At 41.4% G+C, this 23,074-nt stretch overlaps 1 protein-coding gene across 1 annotated transcript; it reads right to left on the reverse strand.

Annotated features, from left to right (window-relative positions):
- Nucleotides 1-17,174: 17,174 nt before the first annotated feature.
- Nucleotides 17,175-18,116, reverse strand: OR2A1 (olfactory receptor family 2 subfamily A member 1). The gene has a single exon (XM_026018369.2). The coding sequence runs from the start codon at nt 18,114-18,116 to the stop codon at nt 17,175-17,177; it is 942 nt and encodes a 313-aa protein (XP_025874154.2).
- Between the last annotated feature and the right edge of the window lie 4,958 nt (nt 18,117-23,074).

The raw sequence follows: 23,074 nt of genomic DNA on the forward strand, positions 1-23,074 counted from the left end.
GGCTACCCTGAAGGGTTAAGCCCTACACAGTTCAGCATCCTCCGGCCTACTCAAAGCTTACTGCATTAAGGTGTGGGAAGCAATGAGGAAAGCACGATTAGGCATTCAGGTCTGTAAGGGCAGGCCTAGCAAGTGTCAGAAGCTCAGTGAGAGGCTGAGAACAGGGAGTGCAGGAAGTCAGAGTTTACCCTAAAACTCTTTCTGGCCCAGGAGAGAAAATTCAGTCCAGGGGGCACCAGGGAGCCCTTGATTTCTGGTGGGGGAGCAAAGTAAGGGGATCCCTGCTATTCTGTGCTGCCTCCTGGGTGCTGGGTGCTGGGTGCCTCCTGGGTGCTGCCTCCTGGGTCCCAAAGTGCTGGAGCTGCCTGGGAAACCAGCCTGGCTATTCTTTCTACTCCCCTCCATCCTGACGTGGTTCTCCCCAGTGACACTCTCTGTGCCTTAGTTTCCCCTGAATGTCAGGTCTCACAGAACAGACTCCTCTTGTTCTACTGGCTCTGACCTATCAGCAATTTTTTTTTTTTTTTTTGTAGGTCACCACCCTTGATTCAATAACCTCTGGGCTCTTGTCCAGAAAGTTAAGGATACAAGGCTGGCCCTGACTCTTCAGGTAGTGGTGAGATGTAGGAAAGTTAAAACGTCTCCCTTAGGGGGTTGGCTTCTTCCCAGGGGCCTCTCTGTCTGCAGGGTGTACACTTTTGGGGACTGATCCATCCCTCTAGGCTCCTCTTCCCTTGACTTTGCAAACCATGGTTCTCATTTTATTCTTTTCCATTTCTTGATGCTGCTCATGGTGCCTTGGCTTCCTGATCAAGCCTTTCATGCTACCCTAAGATTTTGATATTTCATTTGGGCTTATATTTCCTCTGTGAAGCTCTAGAGAGGAGAGAGAATGATACAATGGAAAAAAATGGGATTTAGATTCAGGCTGGGGTAGATTTGAATCCGGCCTTCACCATTCACTTCATGCAAAATGAAGGGCGTCTTTAACTTTCCTGTGCTTCATCTCCCTAATGTCCTAAATGGGAATGATACTATTTAACAATACCTGCCTCACTGGGTAGCTGTGGCGCTTCAGTATGGGATCCTATAGAGGTCACCTTACCGCAAGTGTAGAAGGTGATTGATATGGGTTAGTTTCCTTTCCTAGCACTGCCTGATAGTTGTGCATGTTGAATGAATACATTTACAATAACAAGGTGATAAGAGTTGGGAAAAGTGAGCAGATTCAACATAAAGTTATTTTAAAACAAGAGCTATATTAGAAGGGGGAAGAAAAAGTGTAGGTTCTAGACATTTTCATTGGAGACAGTGCCTTTGAGATCCAGCCATGGAGATGAGAAGGACAGGGTACTGTCCTGTGTAGTTCTGGGTAGCAGGGCTAAAGGAATTACAATGACCTTTTTCTTTTCTTTTTTTTTTTTTTTTAATTTTTATTTACTTATGATAGGCACACAGTGAGAGAGAGAGAGAGAGAGGGGCAGAGACACAGGCAGAGGGAGAAGCAGGCTCCATGCACCGGGAGCCCGATGTGGGATTCGATCCCGGGTCTCCAGGATCGCGCTCTGGGCCAAAGGCAGGCGCCAAACCGCTGCGCCACCCAGGGATCCCACAATGACCTTTTTCAAAGCAGGAACTCACTGAGTTATGCCTGGGTTCTTGCTGCACTGACCAGACATCATCCAGGTGTTATTGGCTACATGGTTTCTCACTTGGTTGACTCTGACTCTCAGCTGATCCTTTGCTAGTTCTCTGAATACTGCTCTGGCTTTTCTGACTCTGCTTTTTGCCTGATCCCATGACCCCCTTTGGACCTTTTAGAAGTGACTTTGAACTCAGTTCTTAAGTTGGCTGACCATGGTCTCTCCTGTTCTATTCTGATGAACACATTTTTCCTTTCCCATCCTTGGTCTTCCCTTTATTTCCTTTCTCCGCCTTTGCACTTGGCCCTAGCCTAAATTTAGTGTGGCTCAAGGTAGAAATTCATTTTTAAAAAATGCATTTACTCAATATGCATTTTTTTTGGAAACCAGATATATACAAAGACCAAGTCTCTGCCCCAAGGAGCCCTCAGTCTAATCAAGGAGAGAAAAAAGTAGCAAATAATGATATCAGAGTGTGATAAGTGTGGAGATATACACACAGTGCAACAGCGGGCATAAAGGACAGAGCACTGCTTGGGGAATAAGAGAAATCTTAATGGATAAGGTGTTGTTAGAGTTGACTTGTCCTAAAAAACTACTCTGTACCTGGTGGAGAGGGGAATTGAAGAAAGATATACCAACATCAGAAATGGGATGTGTGAAAATAGAATCCTGAAAACATTCTATGCAGGGAAGGGCAAATGGTGTGGATTTAACATGAGGTATGGGGAAGAAATGGTAGAGAAGGAAGACAAGAAAATGTTAACTATGTAGGGTGATGGATATGTTATGCAGCTTGATTTTGGTGACCATTTCAAAATGTCTACACCTATTGCAACATCCAGTTGTACACCTTCAATATATATCATGTTTTTTAAAAAATATATATATATATGTATATATATCATGTTTATTTGTCAATTATACCTCAGTAAAACTGAACAAAATCCTTTAGAGGAGCCCCATCTCTGAAACTATAAAGTCTAAAACTCAGTAGCATGCATGGCTCATGAGCCCCTTCATCATCCAGTTATGTGACTCCACACTCTCCCCTGGTCTCTGGAGACTCGTAGTTTTTGAAATTTCTCCTGTAGGTATATTTTTTAACTTGGGTGCAGATATCAGAGGAAAATATAGATGCTTCTGCACCTTATTCAATTGAATCTCTAAAATATCTGGTAAATACTGTCTGAGAATGACCCACAGAATGTGGGTCCACAGAATGGTCACAGCAATGTAGAGTGCCACCGGTCATGGAAAGGGCAGGATCCTATCTTACGCTGCAGTAGGCAATCCCCAGAAGTGCCATTATTCAAATTGTCTTGCTTTTTGGTGTGTATTTAGTTTCAGGATGTTTCAGAAGTTTTCCACCCAAGATTTTTGGACAATAAGGATGGGGATGGGGATGATCCCTTTATAAAGAGACTAAAACTGATGGCATCCACTTAGAGGAGTTCTGGCTTTATATCCATGGTTCTCAAACCTGGCAAATTAGCACAATCTCCAGGAAAGATGTTGTTGTTGTTGTTGGCTGTTGTTTGCTTTTAAGTGCCCCATGTGATTAAGACTTTGAGAGTCCAGATCTGGGAACTGTGACATGAGCAGTGGTTCTTTACCAGAGGCTTCCATCACAATCACCTGCTGAGCTTTATGAATTTACCTTTGCTCAAAATTCTGTAGGTGTGGGGTCAAGCAGAAGTATTGAAAAAATAGCTCCTTGCTGATTTGGGTGCCTAATGATAATGGAGACCCTCTGATCTATAGCAGTGGTTTTAAGACATCTTTTATCCTACCTTCTATTAAAAAAAAATTCAACAGGTATCCCCAACATACGAGTGTTTCATTTATTTGTAAACCACATAGACGTATTTGTTTATGAGAGTGGGCCCAGGGTATCCTGTTGTTGCTCTGCCCCTAGGTTCCCACTTACCTGCTCTTTCTTCCCCGGGGTGTGTGTGTGTGTGTGTGTGTGTGTAAAGAGGTTCTGATAACAAACGAGAGCCATGTATCACCGTGTCACACTTCTGATTTCGAGGCAAAGAGGCACAGAAACATTAAAAAGAAAAACACAGTTAGGAGGGCTGTTTAATCCTATCCCTTTAGAGATGATCAAATAACTTTGGAGAAGTTGTGACTTAAGAGATCACACTCCTCACTCCTAGGCAGTGGCCAGCTGGGGCTGAGCCATCTTCCCAATTACTTAGGCTACCACCCAAGGTCATTGAACACTTAGATTGCCTGTGTTCACAGTCTCAGTGCTATGCACAAATTCAAGGTAGAATGCTTGTCATTATATAGGGGATATACAGAGGCAATTATGACACGGACTCTGTCTCAAAAGAACGTGGAGAATTCACACAGAAATGGTAAAATAATATTCCAAATGCCAGGGAAATTCAAAGGAAAGTATGACTAATGTGGGCCAGAGTGGTAGGGAAAGTTCTACTGAAGAGCCGCCCCTGGGTGCACACCGTGGGTAGGTGTGGGAGAGATATTTCCATGACTGGGTCATTCCCAGGTTCCATTCCTGACACACACACACGCCCAACAGTGGTAAGAGCAGCCCCCTGGAAAAGGAGGGGCCGAAGGTGAGCACAAAGCCTTATGACATCCACTTGGGGATGTGCGGAGGTGGTGGGAGGTGTTCCTACCTAAACAACCTTCATTCACCCTTTTGATCCGAATCAACTCCCACCAGAACGTTTTTTTTTTTTCACAATGTGCTTCTCTGACAGATTCACCAGACAACACAGAGATCTGGTTCCCATCAAAAGTGTATTTTGGATTTCTAGCTCCTGAAGCAAATGAGTGTCCTCTTTGGCAGAAGCTATAGCACCATCTTGTGGAAATAAACGCTTTAGATCACAAGCCTTTTTGTTCGGGAAATCTTAGTCTTCAAAAATACCAATCTTGACACTCATTCTTGGCTCTACATCATTCTTGGAATACGCAATTTATGAGTAACAAAAGGTATCTCCTATATTCTCAACCTTTGATGGCTGTGTTAGCAGCTCTCCATCAGTGACAGCTTTCTTATTTTCAGAATAATGAAAATACTTAGGATCCAGTATTTTCCCCATCTCAGACTTGTTTCTTTTAGGCTGTGTCCCCAGGTTTGGCTTTTAACCATGTCCCAAGGGATCCTGTCTTCTTTGATTTCAGCAAAGCAACTCTAAATCCCCAATGAGAATAAAGGAAAATAAAGGAAGAAACACCGGCTCCTATGGCCCTTTTCTGTCTCCTCCAGGAGTTGGGAAGAGGATGGCCCTTCATCTTGAGAGAGCGAACACACCACAGTGGGGAGCTCAGAGAAGAATGTGTAGCTGCCACAGACTTACAGAATAATTTCCCAGAAATTTAATTGGGTCCATCAGAAAAATAATCCCCAGGAATATGTTTCATTTCAGATTGTAAATTCATTGGCCCATTGAGTAACTAATGGGACTTCTAAATACGAGTGCTCTACCCTCCAGTGGAGAGGAAACAATGCTCCGTCTTCTCAAATCCTTCTTTGCCCTGGGTTGGTCTGCATCCGTGTGGCACTGACCTCCCTGCAAAGGTTTGAGACTTCACCAGGCTGTCCTTGACCAGCCTCAAGCTTCATTAAAAGTAGATTTGCAGAATTAAAAAAATCTGCTTTAGCTTTTTCAAAAATCAGATTTAAAAAATTGCACATTGACATGTTTCAGAGTTTGAAAGTACAAAAGTTGCCCTTTCACACATGTCCCCAGCTAGCCACTTCCCTTCCCTGGTCACTCCGATATTGCAAGTTGTGCATGAAATGCTTCCAAAAACATTCTCTGCTGTTAGTAAATACATGATTATAACTATCCATGATAGCCCACAATATATTTTGCAAACCTGGGTTTGTTTTATTTGTTTGTTTTGTTTTGCTTAAATATATAAAGATTTTTCTATAGTATCAGAACAACAACAAAAAAAGCTTCCTGGTTTATTTTTCAGCTGCGCAATATTGAGTGGAGGTAGCATGATTGATCACGCCAGTCTCCTACTGAGGTAGTTCCAGTACTTTGGCAGAACACACAATAGTGACTAACCTTGGCATCCGTTGCTTTGCACACGTGTCAGTCTACCTGTAGGATATATTCCTGGAAGCGGAATCACTGGGTCAAATGGTATGTGCATCTGTAATCGTGGGAGGCACTGGCAACTCTTTCTCCATGGAGGTCACTCAGACCAAATTAAGAAAATGTATGACACACCATGCCCTCACTACCTGTTTTTAAAACTTTTTGATCTCTGCCAACCTGAGAGATGAAATAGCAATATTTCAGATAGTTACTATGGTAGTTTTTGTAATTACCTTGTTATGAATCTGAGCATATGAACTCAAATTTTTCACAGGGCTCCATCACCTAATCAATTCTCTTTCTCCAAAGCTACATTGATAAAACACTGATTTCTTAATCATTTAGTTTCTTGAACAGGTAAAAATGACTCAAATTTCTAGCAGCTTTCTTCTCTTTCTTTCTTTCTATTTCTTCCTTCCTTCCTTCCTTTCCTTCTTTTCTTTCTTTCTTTCTTTCTTTCTTTTCTTTCTTTCTTTCTTCTTTCTTTCTTTCTTTCTTTCTTTCTTTCTTCTTTCTTTTTAATATTTTTTTTATTTTTTTTGTTTATTTATGATAGTCACACACACACACAGAGAGAGAGGCAGAGACACAGGCAGAGGGAGAAACAGGCTCCCTGCCAGGAGCCCAATATGGGACTTGATCCCAGGACCCCGGGATCATGACCATGGCTAAAGGCAGATGCTGAACTGCTGAGCCACCCAGGCTTCCCAAGAACAATGTTTAGTACTTCTTTTCCATTTAAAAAATATTGACAGGTATATTACCTTATCTGAAGCTCACAAGGTCCCCTTGGAACAGCCAGGGTGGGTGGGATCTTATCACCATTGTCTAGATGGGGAAGCAAAACAAGGATACAACTGATTGTGGCCTATCTGAACCTGGCTTTACAGGATTACCCACTATATTGCAGTGTCATAGTTCAGGACTGATACTGGCCGAGTCCCTCAAGAAGTGACCCAGAGAGCTGTTGCCGTTTAAAATTTCTGCACTGGAGTAGGGCCTCTAGGCTTTGTCTTGAAGCTTTGAGTGGTATTTCACATAAAATTGAAAATAAAAAAAATCAGTTGTATATACCAATGAGAGTGCCGCTGTTGAAGATCTGTGGAGGAGGCTCACATGTCTCTCTCTCTTCTCTCAGTACTCCGTAGAGTTTTTGCTGTTGTCCTAAAGAGCCACAGACTGAGTACTTGTGGCAGAGACCGGTAGATGTTTACCAGAACAGTTTCCTCTTATTCCTGGGTGCATATCTCCATATCTCCCAGATTGCCCTGCATTTTTGTGTGACTATACTGATGTGGGGAACAAAGGCAGAAGGAAAGGTAGATAAAACCAAATCTCCTTGTAACCTGCAGCCCATTGACAAGTACTTGAGATAGGCAGATTATAACATTCCTCCAGGATCTCAAGGCTTCTTTGACATATGAAAATCCTTTTGCAGTTCCCCTTATCTTTACTTCTCCCAAGCCCAAGGTATATAATCAGTTGCTCCTCACAATCCCGGGGCAGCAGGGAGAGCAGGCCGCAGCCCTTTCTGCCCATGGGTACTGTCTCCATACTTTAACAAAACTGCCATTTTGCACTGAAGACATCTCAAGAATTCTTTCTTGGTCATGGGCTCTGGACCCCATGGACACATCGACATTCAACAACTACATCATTTGGGGCCCAACGTGGGGTTTGAGTCTTTTCATCTGGACTCTAAGCTTTGGTGCAAACTTGCTGAGTACTTTCACTCCTCTTCCTTTGCTCTTATCCCAAGGGTTCTTCAAGGAGTACGAGCTTATTGGAACACTTTCATGTTGATTGCTCAGGCTGCAATCCTCTAGCCCATGGGTACTCTATGAGGAGGAGAAAGCCTGCTATTTGGCTGGAAGTTAGTACCCTGGCCGGGATGGTAGTAGGACCCAGACACTTGGTGCCCTCTCTTTATTCCTGTCCTTACACAGAGTTGTCTGTCTTGGGCATGAGACAGCCACCTGTCACCCGGATGGCTGGCAATCTTAAGACTCCCCTGTGAGGTTTCCTCCTCATTGGTCTAATGTGATCCTCTTCACATCTTGGTCTGGTTGCTTCTGGCCACAAGACCTCCACCCAGAGTTGGCCCAAACCAGTATTCGATTGAATTAAAATCCAACCGGGGATTGTTTCCTAAAGAAATTGGCTGTAAAGACTACATGTGTTGGAATGTTGCTTAGATCATGATGGATTTCTATCTTTATTTTTTCTGTCAATGTCCTCTACTAACTACTTAAGTTACAAAATTGGGTACTTTCCTCTCGTAAAACTTCTAGTATTTTCCATAGGTTAAAAATGGCAGGTTCTTTGTGGCCTTCACAGTGGGGCTTTGATGGCAAGGCATAGTTGGTCCATATGCCGGCACCCATCATAGTCTAGAATGTGATGGGGAACGGGGAGGAGGGCAGGCCTCCCTCCTATAGGGCTTTTGTGGCAGGCAGTGATCCTACCAATTTCATTTGAGGGATGCCTCGAGTCACTTTGATACCAGGAACCTATGACATATCCTGTGTTTGGGACACCAGCTGGATGTCAGGGGAATTTCCTTGGTAATCAATGCTCTCTCTTCAGTCCCCAAGGACTCTCCCTTGGGATGCCTTTTAACCCACTGGAAACAAAATTTAAGAAAGGTACTACATGGCCTCAGTAGGATCTATCGGATCTCTTCTGTGGGAAACAGGGCAAATAGAGGGAACATGACTTAAATGATGGTTAATTGTCTCAAGCTCTCATGGGTAATTGTGAAGATGGCTTTCAACGTCTTTGTAACCTGAAACTTTAAAGTTTTGCTTAGATAATAAATGGAATTGAATTCACTGGGCTCTAGGCCTTTTCCAAATGAACATTGATTGCTGAGTGTAGGTTTGTGCAAAATTTTGACTTCTTACTGCAAAGAAACTAAGGATATTTGAATCTATTAGTAAATCTGCCTTGTACTTAGTAGATTCATAACTCTGCCTTCCAAAGAATTCTGATGTAACAGTTCTCACTTCGTTACTACTTCTCACTGGAGACTAAGGTTTCTGAGAGTCAAAATTCTGCTAAATGTAATTAAGACTGATTGAAATACAGGATTTAACTTAAATGGAAGGACTTCTACCAACTCATATTATGTACTCTCACTGCAATAAAATTAGAGGGGCATCCTTCATGGGCTCATATCTAGAATAAAACCTGTACCTCCTTCACAAGAAACCAGTGAGCAAACTAACGTAACTTCTTATTCCTGTGAACCAGTAGAAGATCTCAAATTTCTCTTCACAGCACAATTAAAGGACTAGAGGAAAATTTTAATTCACTATCACTGTCTTTTTATCAGGCTTCTCTTTCTCATTGTAATATTAACTTTAATTTGCTTTTTCTGGTGTCTCCCTGCCTGGTACCAAGACTCCCTCACTGCCATAGCTTCCAGCTGATAGATGACCCTTTCTACTCAAGGAGGTTCATACATGTTGTCTACCTTGGATTGGCTGCCTCTCTGCCTTTAGTAACTCCTATATATAAATTCCCCAACTGATCAATGTTGACCCATAGTTAGGGACATCTCTATGCCTCTGTTCAGCAGGAAGAAGTTACAGAAAATGAGACCTTCCGCTCTCAGCAACCTTAAAGATTTAAGGGCCAAAATTGTTCACGGGCAATGATGTGGGAAACAAAGCAGAAGGAAAGGCAGAGAAAATTAAGTCTCCTTATAACCTGCAGCCCATTGACAAATACTTGAGATAAGCAGATTATAACATTCCTCCAGGATCTCAAGTCTTCTTTGACATATGAAAGTCCTTTTAGAACTTCCCTTATCTTTACTTCTCCCAAACCCAAGGCATATAATCAGTTGCTTCTCACAATCTGGGGCAGCAGAGAGCAGTAGGTGTCCGGGCAGCAGCCCTTTCTGTCCATGAGTCCTGTCCCTATGCTTTAACACAACCATCTTTTGTACCAAAGACATCTCAAGAATTCTTTCTTGGCCTTTGGCTCTGGACCCCACCAAACACACCAATATTCCAAAAACTATATATGATCAAGTTTTAGCCAATGGGATGTGAGCAAAAATGCCCGGTCCACTTTTAGGTCAGGCCACTAAAGCCGCCATGCTGCTTCTTCCAACATACAGGACAAGCTTGGGAGCCACATGGAAATGAGGATGGCTTCTTTCCTAAGGTCTAAGAGTTGCTTTTCTGTTTTTAAAAATTGCAACGCTAACACTCGATTACTTTAAAATTTTCTAAAGACAACCTACAGAATGGGAGAAGATATTTGCAAATGACGTATCAGATAAAGGGCTAGTTTCCAAGATCTATAAAGAACTTATTAAACTCAACACCAAAGAAACAAACAATCCAATCATGAAATGGGCAAAAGACATGAACAGAAATCTCACAGAGGAAGACATGGACATGGCCAACGTGCACATGAGAAAATGCTCTGCATCACTTGCCATCAGGGAAATACAAATCAAAGCCACAATGAGATTCCACCTCACACCAGTGAGAATGGGGAAAATTAACAAGGCAGGAAACCACAAATGTTGGAGAGGATGCGGAGAAAAGGGAACCCTCTTACACTGTTGGTGGGAATGTGGACTGGTGCAGCCACTCTGGAAAACTGTGTGGAGGTTCCTCAAAGAGGTAAAAATAGACCTGCCCTACGACCCAGCAATTGCACTGTGGGGATTTACCCCAAAGATACAGATGCAATGAAACGCCGGGACACCTGCACCCCGATGTTTCTAGCAGCAATGTCCACAATAGCCAAACTGTGGAAGGAGCCTCGGTGTCCATGGAAAGATGAATGGATAAAGAAGATGTGGTCTATGGATACAATGGAATATTCCTCAGCCATTAGAAACGACAAATACCAACCATTTGCTTCAACGTGGATGGACCTGGAGGGTATTATGCTGAGTGAAGTAAGTCAATCGGAGAAGGACAAACATTATATGGTCTCATTCATTTGGGGAATATAAGTAATAGTGAGAGGGAGTATAAGGGAAGGGAGAAGAAATATGTGGGAAATATCAGAGAGGGAGACAGAACATAAAGACTCCTAACTCTGGGAAATGAACTAGGGGTGGTGGAAGGGGAGGAGGGCGGGGAGTGGGGGTGAATGGGTGACGGGCACTGAGGGGGGCACTTGATGGGATGAGCACTGGGTGTTATTCTGTATGTTGGTAAATTGAACACCAAAAAAAAAAATAAATTTATTTTTAAAAAAATAAAAAATAAATAAAATTTTCTAATGGTATAGTAGTATTTTCCATAGTACACTTCCTATTTTGAGAGTCATCTTTAACCTTTTAATGTTTATCATTTTGAACATTTTTCTGTCCCTTAATATGCCTGAACACACACACACACACACACACACACGCACACACACAAATAGCTTTTTCCCTACATGAATGAGAAAGTACTAGATCAATATGACTTCATTTACTTACTTATTTTAGGAGAATCTTCCCTTCTCTTCCCACTAGAGAAAGAAAACTTATTTTAATAGTTGCATACTGTTTTGTGGTATAAATTTATGATATTTTATTTAACCAACCCACCATTGAAGGACAGTAGCTCATCTGCAACATTTTGCCATTATAAATAATCTTCAATTAAAATAAATGTACATGTATATATTTTGCACACATATATGAATATTTCTGCAGGATATGTTCCTAGAATTGGAGTTCTTGAATTAAAAGGAGTACAAACTTTAAGTTTTGAAGCTATATCCCCAAATTAGTACCAAATCAATTTATATTGCCACCCAGACTATTGCCCATACAGTCAGCAACACTAGAAAATATCAATCTTTTTATTTTTGTCCCATTTGATGGGCAGAAAATGGTATCTCATGCTTTAAAGTTTATTTCGCTAATTACTAGAGAGCCTGTACATCTCATATATTCATGTACCTATGCTTTAACTCATATATTCATGAGTGGTTTGTCTCTGTTTATATCTATATAATTTTTGCCCAGTTAAAAAAACTGATGTGTATATTACTATTTTGCTCATTATATATGTATTAAAAACTCTTAGCTCTATTTCTTTTTTAAAAATGTGTTTTCAGAATATTCAGGCTTATTTTCTTGAATGCTACTTAATGATAGGAAAAGATTCTACAGGCCTAGGCTATAGAGAGGCAGTGTGCTTACTGGTTATGGGTGTGGTTTTTGGAGTCAGGCTGACCTGGATTAGAGCCCAGGCTGTCACACACTTGTAATCACAGCAAAGTTCTTACTGTTTGTGTGCTTGCTTTCTTCCTTTCTTCCTTCCTTCTTTCTTTTTCCATTTGTGCAATGAAAGTACTAAACTAATTAACTCATAGAATTGTCATAAATTTAGATGAGATAATAATGCATATATCTCAGCACAATGCCTAATACCCAGTAGGTGCTCAGTAAGTACTGGATATGAAAATTATTATTTACAATGTGGGCAACCGAGATACCAAATTAGACATAAAGTTTGGTTTCTGGTCCTAGAACCTTTCCCAATGAAAGTTATATTTAATAAGATCCCAGGAGGCTAATATAACTGACTTTTCTAAGAGTAGGCATTTCATTTCATATTTAAGCCAGCTGTATGCACTTTCAACAGAGCACCAGAATATTCAACTCACTCATTGACTCAGCAGGTACTCTCGAGTTCCTCCTATGTTAAAGGCCCAGGATATTCAATTATCTTTGAGTCCACTTCGTTTTCTCTGCATGGAACTTAATCTTTATTCCTTTGACAAAGTGAAAATCCAAATTCCAAGGAAATGTGAGGAAATCAACAGAGACAGAAAATGAGAAAATAAGAAAGAATCTTAAATATTGTTTAGTTCCACTTTTCATTTTATCGGTGAGGAAACTGAAAGCTAGAAGAGTTAAGCAACTTTTCTAAGGTCACATAGTGAGTTAGTAGGGGAACTGAGATGAGGACCCAGATATCCCAACTCTGAACCAGCACTCTGTTGACTAAATCCAAGTCTGTTCAAAGATCCACCTCTTCTTTTGATCAAACATGATTTCAAAACATAAATAATAATAATAATAAAAGAGACACACGGGTTACAAAAAAAGACAAATCAAAATGAGCCAACAAAGTTTGTCAAAAAAGCAGGGAGCATAAGACACTTCCTTGCTGGTGGGGAAACCCAGTCCTGCTCTCATCCAGTGGGACTCCATTCCAGCCTCCTTTCGTTTTTGTCTGTCCTCAACAACCCGTATTTAGCGATGATACTTTACATTCACAGCAAATAGTAAACAACAATCCTGTAGGTTGGTGGTTGGCAATCCCTGGTCCACATGCCAGCGATGCTGCAGGTGCTAATTTCAGGTGGCAAGTGAACGAGCCACCACACACAGATTCCCACCCCTATCATTTCCAGTAGTTACTGCCCGTAATTGTCTACACCCTCTTGCCGGTTTTCAAGGGCAACACCCTAGCATGGCTTCCCATCTGGCACCAGCATCGTCCGGCCTTCCAGAATCAGACGCTCAGCAATTCTCACCCTTCTTTGAGAAGTCAGTGACCACTGCTTCCTATGGTAGAAATGAATAAACATCCTCAGGATTTTTTTAATATTTGGGGTTTTAAATCATATATAGTTTATTGTATATTTCTGCCCTAGTTTTTTTCCATTGTTCTCTGTGAACTTAGAGCAATAACATATTCTTAGTTACTAATATCCATCACATAAGAACATACTAAAAGCAAGAATTGGATAAATCTAATGGACAATAAGATGCCCTAACCTAAAGGAATGAAAGGTCACTTAGCCCTGGGTCCATACATTATGGGTGGAAATGTAAATATAATGAATATTTATTTGTTCGTTCAGTTGAAGTTTACCAAGTACATACTATGAATAGTCCTAATGCCAGCCATTCAGGTTATGAACAGCAGTAGATCCTCTGCAAAAGAGCAATTCAGAGTTAATTTAAAGCCATATTGCCTAGTCTTGAATTATCTTTCCACGAGTGAATAATTCTGTGGCCTTGGGTAAATTAACTTCTCTAAAGTTTATTTCCTCATCATTGTATAATGACAGTAATTTTTGCTGTAAAGCATTCTATGTACTGTCTACCATACAGTAAGTGCTCAATAATTATCAGCTACAATTATATTTCTACTATACGATAATCTGCCATTTGAAGAATGTAGAAACGGATAGAAATCAGAAGATAGTTCAACATTGAAAATTCAGAAATGAGACTAGTGGATAAAGGGTCCTTTATTTACTTCACAAATGTTTAGTGAGTGTGTTAAGATATTGGGGATGAAGAGATGGACAGATTCTTGTCCTTCCTGTACAGAGATGATAAATAATTGTACCATAAATCCCAGGTTAAAGATGGTACATGTTGGAAATAAAGTCTGCAATGGAAAACCCCAACTGAAATCTAAATTCCTTTAGATTTAGGGAAAGTGTTCCATGTTTTCTTAGTGGATAGGCTAAGTCAGTCTGACCTAATATTAACCATAGTAATAGCATAGTCTTATGTTTGCATAGCACTTTGAGTCTTCAGAATGTTTCCATTTGTACCCTTCTTGGTTGAGGCCTCCAGCAGTCCTGTGGGGCCGCCTAGGTAGCTCTCATTCTGCATAACTGATGGGTGAGGGAGAGAGAGTCAGACAGTATTAAAGGATTTCCCTGGAAAGAGCACAGCTAGCAAATGGTAGAGCTGGGACTAGAACCCAGGTCTCTAGCCACAAATCTTGCATGTTTAAGATTCCAGGCAGCATCTTAGGCTTCTGGAATGCTCAGGCCAACCTTAGGAGAGCACTGTACAGAGTCAGAAGGCCATGCAGGTAGCTCCCTGGGGGTGGTTTCTGGGCCCCACACTTGTCTGCTGCTCCACCTTGTACCAGGAGAGCTTTTTCCTTGGAGACACATCCTTGGTGTTACAGCTCTTCACCATTTGTCCTGCTGTTGCACTGCATGCATCCCACCAAATGCGGCCATGCAGGGCCCAATACCTGTCATAAGACAATGGATTAGACTGTGTTAGGCAATATCTGAATTACAAAATATATCCAGTTTAAATTACAGATAAATTACAAGAACACTTTTGAAAGGTTTTAGTTTGGTGAATCATTAATTTAAAACTGCATTGTTGACCTCTTTCTTCCATTGTTTTGTTTTATGGTCCAGACTATGAAGGGGCCCCTTTTCCCTGGCCCCTGGAGTCACAACCCCTTTTACTACCTCACCCTTATTTCCATTCCAGTATAAAGTCAAGTTGTCGTGTTTTAACCTTTCAGTCCTTTGAGACTTATTATAAAGGTAACTAACTCTGATCCTCATGATGGGTTTATAGGCAGGATTTCTGGTCTCGAGCATGGGCACCAGGACTGCCAAACTTTTTGGATTCAGTGCTGGGGATCTACTTCCAGCAGGGTCGGGTCATACTGGATGAGGATCGCCTTCTTGGAAACCTCATCCTGGTATTTCTGACAACAGGCAAGCAGGGCTTTGGAGATGGACCAGCAGATCGTGCCAACCTGGGCCACATTGCCACCACCTATTGGACTCAGATGTCCTGCCTGGCAAATCACTTCTTGCACAGAACAGGTTCCCATCACTTGTCCCATCACTTCCAGGTGCTGCCCGGTTTTCAGTGCTCTGGGCTGTGGCCGTCTCCTTGCATCCAAAGATGACTGCAGTGCGGGGGATCTTCCGACTGCAACACACCGCCTCCCCTTCCTCACCTGTCCTCCACCCGGGAAGGGGGCTCAAGCTGAGTTCATCCCAAACATAAGTACCTTCCCTCCCAATGCCTCTCTCTGGCTGGAGGTTGAAAGTTTCCTACTCTCTTCCTCCCTCTCCATTTCCTGCTTCTGGAACTTCACAATCTCTCTGACTTTTATTTAGTGGTTATGCCTATGGGTTTGACAGTCAGGTCACCTAAGTTTGATCGTGGACTAGATACTTACGAGCTGTGAGTCTTTGGTTAAGTTACCTGATCTCTTTGTGTCTGTTTTCTCACCCGAAGAGTAGTTAATAGTCCCTATCTCATACGGTTGTTATGAGGATTAAAAAAAATAATACTTACAAGCTACTTAGAACAGAGTGTGTCACCACAGTAAGTTCTCCATAGGTGTGTGTGCACCAATGTGTGAGTTTGTACATGAACATGTGAGTGGTGTGTGTGAAACTAGAGATGCCTTGTTTCTCTGTCTTGCCACCATGCTGAGTTGTAAACCAACACCTCAATGAGAACAGCCTCCATCCCTGCTCTCTGCTCTGTGCTCTGGAAGTCCTAATATTCTTAGTGACTATGACCATAGGACTCACCAACCCAGACAAGAAGCCTTCCATAAATAATCTCTGGCTCTTGCAGCCTCATTGTTGCTGGTTTTAGACTGAAAAGAAACCCACATTTGCTTAACATATCCTAGGGTGGGGTAGGTTAGCCTTATTCTTAATTTGATAATACCAGTAATGATGTACTACACTGTAGTATTCAATAGAGAAGGTTTGGGAGTCATCATTGCGGCATGGGTCTAGCATTTGCCATTTGCATCCATAAAATGGGAGGGTCATGAGAAATGGGTTTTTATGATAAAAATAAGGTAATCTCTGTAAATTAGCTATCTACGTGCAGTGGATGGTGCGAAGTAAGTACATAATAATAATGTTAACTACTATTATTACTGTTACAATCTTTTTTCTCCCCCCAGTTGACTCTGCTCAGGACATTCCATCCCTACCTGATCATTGAGAGTTGGGTCGTAGCACTTGCTAACTCCTTCTAGTGAAGAGTGTGTGTTTACTCAGAAAGAATCACAGATACTCTTCTTAAGCAGGTGAGAAGAGTTTATAAACAAGTGGCCATCGAAAGCCCAGGGCAGGCTGGAAAGTGGATTTCATTGGGTAATTCCCTGGGATGCCCGCTGAATGTATGCAGACTTCCTTTCTGAGCACAGTAATTCCAAGACAGATTGCAAGGTTTAATCAACAAAATCAGTGTTTCCCCCTAAGCCTGAGTAGGCATTGAGGTACATTCACTATTAGAGGAAGTACAGTTAAGGTGAAACATCCTAATGTAGGGTTAAAAGGGAAAAAGTATCAAAGAGTCCTAAGTCTCTGTGGCAGCAAAATTTTAAAAAATGATCACTGACACGGCTACATATGGTAAAGTCCACTTTCTGGTATTATTGAGTACATCTGATAGAGTCAGAGGAAGAGGGTCTATTTTACCCTTTTGGGATCCACAGCAGTGGATGAAATCAATTTATTCCTGTAGGTGTTCTTAACTGACTATCCAGTTCAATGAAAGAATAAATTTGATAGAATTAAATATAATGAATACAATAAAACCCAAATATTTTCTGAACAGAAAAAGAGAGTACATTACAGAGTCTCTTGGATTATTCAGTCTCAGATATAAAAAGAGAAGCTTAGGAGGTACACAGTACCCAAGGCCCCAGGGATTCCAATGTCACTCCAATTGGGAATGACTCTCCTTGTATAGCACTCTCTTCAGGGCACCCTTGACCTCTGCATTTCTCAGGCTGTAGATCAGTGGGTTCAGCATAGGGTTGAAAAAACTGTAAAATAAGAAAAGGATCTTCTGCTGCTCTTCAGGGTGGCGGGATTTGGGGGCCATGTACATGACAATGGCGCTGCCAAAGAAGAGCCCCACCACACAGAGGTGGGAGGAGCAGGTGGAGAAGGCCTTTCTGCGGCCCTCCCCAGACTGGATCCTCAGGATGGCCAACAGGATTCGCGAGTAGGACACCAGCACCAAGCAGAGGGGCACCACTAAGATAAACATGCAGGCAACAAAGATGACCACTTGGTTAAGCCGGGTGTCAGCACAGGCCAGCTTGAGGACAGACAGGATTTCACAGAAGAAGTGGTTGATTTCATGAGGCCCACAGAAGGGCAGCCTCAGGATGAGGCTCACATGGACCAGAGCCAGCAGGAAGCCACATGCCCAAGAAGCCACCACCAGGGTGATGCAGACTCTCCAGCTCATGATGACACAATAGTGGAGGGGGTGGCAGATGGCCACATGCCGGTCATAGGACATCACCACCAGCAGAAGACACTCAGTATGAGCAAAACTCAAGAAAAGAAAGGTCTGCATCAGGCAGCCAGCAAAGGAGATGGGCTTGTCTGGCCTCAGGAGGTTCACCAGCATCTGGGGCACCGTGTTGCAGGCATAGGCTATGTCGACGATGGCCAGGTGGGAGAGGAAGAAGTACATGGGGGTGTGCAGTCTGGGGTCCAGTGAGATGAGCCCCAGGATGAGCCCATTTCCCAGCAGGGTGAGGGTGTAGAACAGGGTGAAGAGCCCAAAGAGAATCATCTGAATTCTTGGGCCAAGACAAAATCCTAGTAGAATGAACTCTGTGACCATGGTCTGATTTTCTCCCATTTCACTGTGAAAAAGATAAAATGGAATGCTTGGACAGAATTGTCAAAAAACCAGCTAGATGCTATCTTATACATTTTGTCAGTTTTAGAAGACGAACTTTTAAAATTAACAATCCAGTTACACATTAAGTTAATCGCTTAATCTGACAACCAGTTTTACAGAAGGGGACTGTGTCACCAAGGACAGATTACCTAGAGCCAATGACACTGTAATGGGGAGGAAGAATGTCAAGCCAAAGAGGAAATAAAGCAACCATGAAATACGGATTATCTCGGAGCTACACACGCCAGGATTAAGAGAATTGCTGGAGTGTAGAGGTAATCAGTAATGGAAGGACTCCAGATATGAGAATTAGAGTAGCCTAGGAAAGAAATGTGAAAATTCCGTTTCTTAATAGAAATATCAACTGTGCTGTTCCCAACAACAGAAATCCACCTTTGCACTTGAGAGGAGCTTATGTGATGAAAGAAGGAACATCTTTTGTGATTGTTTAGGTCGCTAAGAAGGAAATTAGTGGATGTGCTACATACATATGGGCTCTATTGACTATATCTTACAGTGAGTGACAAACACAAACTGACAATTGGCCATTTAGCAATCTACTGATTGATTCCCAGTTACTGATTTACCAAAAAGTGGTTCTGAGTAACAAGCCATAAACTTTGTAGGAATTGGTTTTTGGCAGGCCGCCCAGTGTTTATGTGTCGTGAGTCTAGACTTTGTGTGCAGGCGTGTAAACAAGTATGAGGTTAGGTGTTCATGCTTGACTTGGAGGCAGTGGTGTGTATGGATCCATGTGAAGACATTTCAAGATGCCGTCCCCTGTGCACTCATCTCTTCTTCTATTAAAAGAGCAAATCCAAAAAAATAAATAAATAAATAAATAAAAATAGATAAAAAATTTAAAAAAAGAGCAAATCCAGGTATTGCTATAACTAGGAAAGGCCATGTGTTGGAGGACACATGTTGGAATGACGCAGTGTTGGAGGACTCATATCTGTGTGATGGCTTGGCATTTGCATCACATACCCTGTGTGAAACCACAAGAAACAACCATTTATTAAAAAACGAACTCTGTCTTAGCTTGATAATATAAGAATTGCTAAATGCTTTACAGATAGCTAATTTAAAAATTTTTGGCAAAGTGATGATTCAGCGAATGTGTCATTTACAGATTGCTATAGCAACACCCTGGTGGTCAGGTATCTGAGGCTTCTATGAATTGGTGATGTGCCAGATACTAGTTGGCTTAAGTCCTTAGTAACAGCTTCCCCAACATACCATGTAGAAATCAGCATCTTTCTAGTGCACCCAATTTTTTAGTGCCTTTATGAGGCAAAAATGACCTGAGGCTGAACTATTGAAGTTGTGCCCGGTTGCCTCCAAAGAAAAGTCTCTCCAGGATTCACACAAGGAAAGATTCACACACAGTTTTAAGACGTTGGTCCAGGTGTCATTAATTTCAAAGGAGAAGTTAATGAGATGCTCCCTGGGAACTTGAGAATGAGAGAAATAACACTGCTTCTTGAAAAATGCAACTTGTAAAATCCACTCATAATGGATGAGAAGAACTGGAAGAGGAAACAAGACAAGACAACCCGGGTCAACATGCAGGTGGGGAGTTGTGAGTCCATCACCAACTCCACTCACAGTGCTTTGATGCACTCATGGACCCAGGGTAGGAGGATTGGACAGTAAATAGGAGACTCAAATGTAACAGTTGTGTGGGATGCGCGTCCACAGAAAGGTTGAGGAATGGAGAAGGAGGTGACCCATGAGGCCCGGTGTTTGCTAGCTCATTGTCACCACTGTCCAGGGACTTCTGGCCTGCTTATATGGGAGAGCTGTTCTCCTGATGGGTCTGTATCCACAGTCCAGGTGGCCTGAGTGATCAGCGATCTGTAACCCCAGCGGTCCAATCTCCAGTGAATCCCCTTTACTCAGGGCCCATGCTCACCAATTAACCACAAGGTGTTAATTTGCCTTCCTAGGCAGCTATTTTGACAAAGAGGGAATGTGCTACTAAGCAAAGCTCTTGCCAATATTTTTATAATAAATAATTTCATTCAGGTTTATTCACAGTTCTTTTTTTTTTTCTTTTCAGTTTTGATAGTATGATACACATGGAAATGTATAGCCTTAGCAAAATTTCCAAAGCTAGATCTACAAAAGTAGGACCAGGCCCAGGACAGAGATAACCAACCCCACTGAAATACAACCCAAAGAAAGTTTTTCTGGGCAATTAATTGGGACCTGAAGGAATCCCCATTAGATCCCTTTCTAGAAGCAACAAATGACATTTTTTGAATAACCATTACCAATTTATATCATCAAGTCACAAATGGTTCTAATGATTATACTACAGACTCCTAACACAGGACCAGAGTTTGTTTGTTTTGTTTAGAATTATATTTAAAAAATTACTGTGTTAGAACAGCCCTTTAAATTTATTTGGAAAACATACAAAGCATATGAAAACATTTAGTTGTGAAAATACATTTGTGAACCCACATCTTATAAAAGCGTAATCTCTTTATTCCATCCTTCCTTAATTCCTTGCAACTTCCAAATGGCCACATAAAGAAAAAAAATTACTTACAAAGTCTGAATCTCTTTGAAACTTAAGAGACAGGAGGGCCTCATGAATACTTTAAGAACAGTTGCCATGGGGTGCCTGGGTGGCTCAGTCTATTAAGCATGTGCATCCAACTCTTGATTTTGGCTTCAGATTTTGGCTTCAGGTCATGAGCTTAGGGCCATGAGATTGAGCTCTGCCTCTAGATCCCTACTCAGTAGAGTCTGCTGGAGAGTCTCTCTCTACCCTTCCCTCCTGCTCACACTCACACACTCTCGCGCACTCTCTCTCTCTCTCTTGCATGCTCTCTCTCTCAAATAAACAAATCTTTTATCAAAAAAAAAAAAAAAAAAGGGATCCCTGGGTGGCGCAGCAGTCTGGCGCCTGCCTTTGGCCCAGGGCGCTATCCTGGAGACCCGGGACCGAATCCCACGTCGGGCTCCCGGTGCATGGAGCCTGCTTCTTCCTCTGCCTGTGTCTCTGCCTCTCTCTCTCTCTCTCTCTGTGTGACTATCATAAATAAATAAAAATTTAAAAAAATTAAAAAAAAGAACGGTTGCCATGTGAGCTGGAAGTCTGATTTCTTTTATAGGAGTCATAATACATGCTTTTGAACAGGAACAAGTGTACTCATTTTTGTAATTCTGGAACTTACAAAATATTTATTGAGTGAACAAATGAATGAATGCATATACAAGAATAAGTGAATGTCTAAATATTGAATTTTTGGACTGTCTTTGCACTGGGTCTGGAATTTCTGCCTTGCTTAAATCTTGCTTGTACAAGTAAGGACACTTTTCCCAAGGCAAAAAAATTGAGATTCTAAACTAGAATCTCAAATGTTTAAGCATCGGCCAGTTGAAAGACACTTCTATTTTCTTTTTTCCCCATCTTCTATTTTATTCTACATGATAATTGAAAGCATTTCATCTGAATCAGTGGGTTAAATTTGCTAAAGGACTGGTGGAAGTAAAAGGAGGAAACAAAAAAGAAATTAAATACACCTCAGTTGCTAATGTAACGTTCAGACGTTGTTTTGTGCTATAAATGATGTGTCTTAGGTGTATATACCAGTTAGCAATTTAAAAGTTGGCAGACTGATGACTAATAAATTATCCAGGGTTCTTCATGGTTTCAAAGTAAATATCTAAGATTGAAATCATTTCTTTACACAGGAACAAACCTGCCAGTACTAGACGGGGCCTAGGTTTCAAAAGTAAGGTTTAAGATCTGGTGAGCTGACAAACTTTTCTAATGCTGTAGGCATGAGTCACCCAGCATTCCTGAAATGAAAACTATTTCTAAATCCTCAAGTTAAACTGAAGTATTGGATGGTTTAATTCCAAGTAATACAAAAAACAATTGTTACTACTAATGTATTCAATAGAACCCTTCTCTGTTTCTCTTTTAATTCAATATATTGAAAGTTTCTGAGATTTTTTTTTTTCCTCCCTGACCCATATGTTGCTTAGAAGAATGTGGTTTAATCTCCAAGTATTTGGGGATTTTCCAGCTCACCCTCTGCTTCTGATTTCTACTTCAATTCCATTGTGGTCTGAAAGCACACATTGTGTGCCCTTCTATTCTTTTGAATTTGTTTGGGTGTGTTTTATATCCCAGGATATGATCTACCAGGGTGAGTGTTCCACGTGAGCTTGAGAAGAATGTGTATTTTGCTCCTTGTTGTTGGATGAAGTAGTCTATACATGTTCATTCTATCCAGTTGGTTGATGATATGATTGAGTCCAGCTATATCCTTATTGATTTTCTGTGTGCTGGGTCTATTTCTGATGAAGGGATGTTGACGTCTCCAACTCTAATAGAAAGCCCATCTATTTCTCCTTCCAGTTCTACTGGTTTTGCCTCCTGTATTTTGATGCTCTGTTGTTAGGTGCATACATGCTAAGGATTATGTCTTCTTAGAGAATTGACCCTTATCACTATGTAATGTTCCTCTTTATCCCTGATAATTTCCTTGCTCTGAATCTTTCTCTTGTTGGTTATGTTGCCCTGTCCCTGTTCCTCTGCCTCACTATATCATTGTCTGTATTCCGATCTCCTTCCTCTCCTGGTGCCCTTTTTGACATTCTATTTCCAATTTTCCTTATATCTCTTTTGTAATTCCCCAATCTCAAAATCTTTCTTGTTTCCTCCTCCACAGTATTTCTAGAGACTTATCAATAGTTCCATATTTGAGTGGTTTTCTTAGAAGATTTTGATCACATAGAAAATCAATACTCAGGTTAATTATTTCTATTTGGGTTAATTCTCTTATAAAGCATATATATTTATAACCTTGGGAAATACAATCTTACAATTCACAGTAGCAATAATATCTGTCAACATTCATCTGGGATATCGAAATATTATGTCTTGTTACCAA

The sequence above is a fragment of the Vulpes vulpes genome, chromosome 7 (genome assembly GCF_048418805.1).
Source record: "Vulpes vulpes isolate BD-2025 chromosome 7, VulVul3, whole genome shotgun sequence".
NCBI classification, from domain to species: domain Eukaryota; kingdom Metazoa; phylum Chordata; class Mammalia; order Carnivora; family Canidae; genus Vulpes; species Vulpes vulpes.

Coding starts and splice junctions, on each gene's coding strand:
- OR2A1 (XM_026018369.2), bottom strand. CDS start 18,116: ATGGGAGAAAATCAGACCATGGTCACAGAGTTCATTCTACTAGGATTT.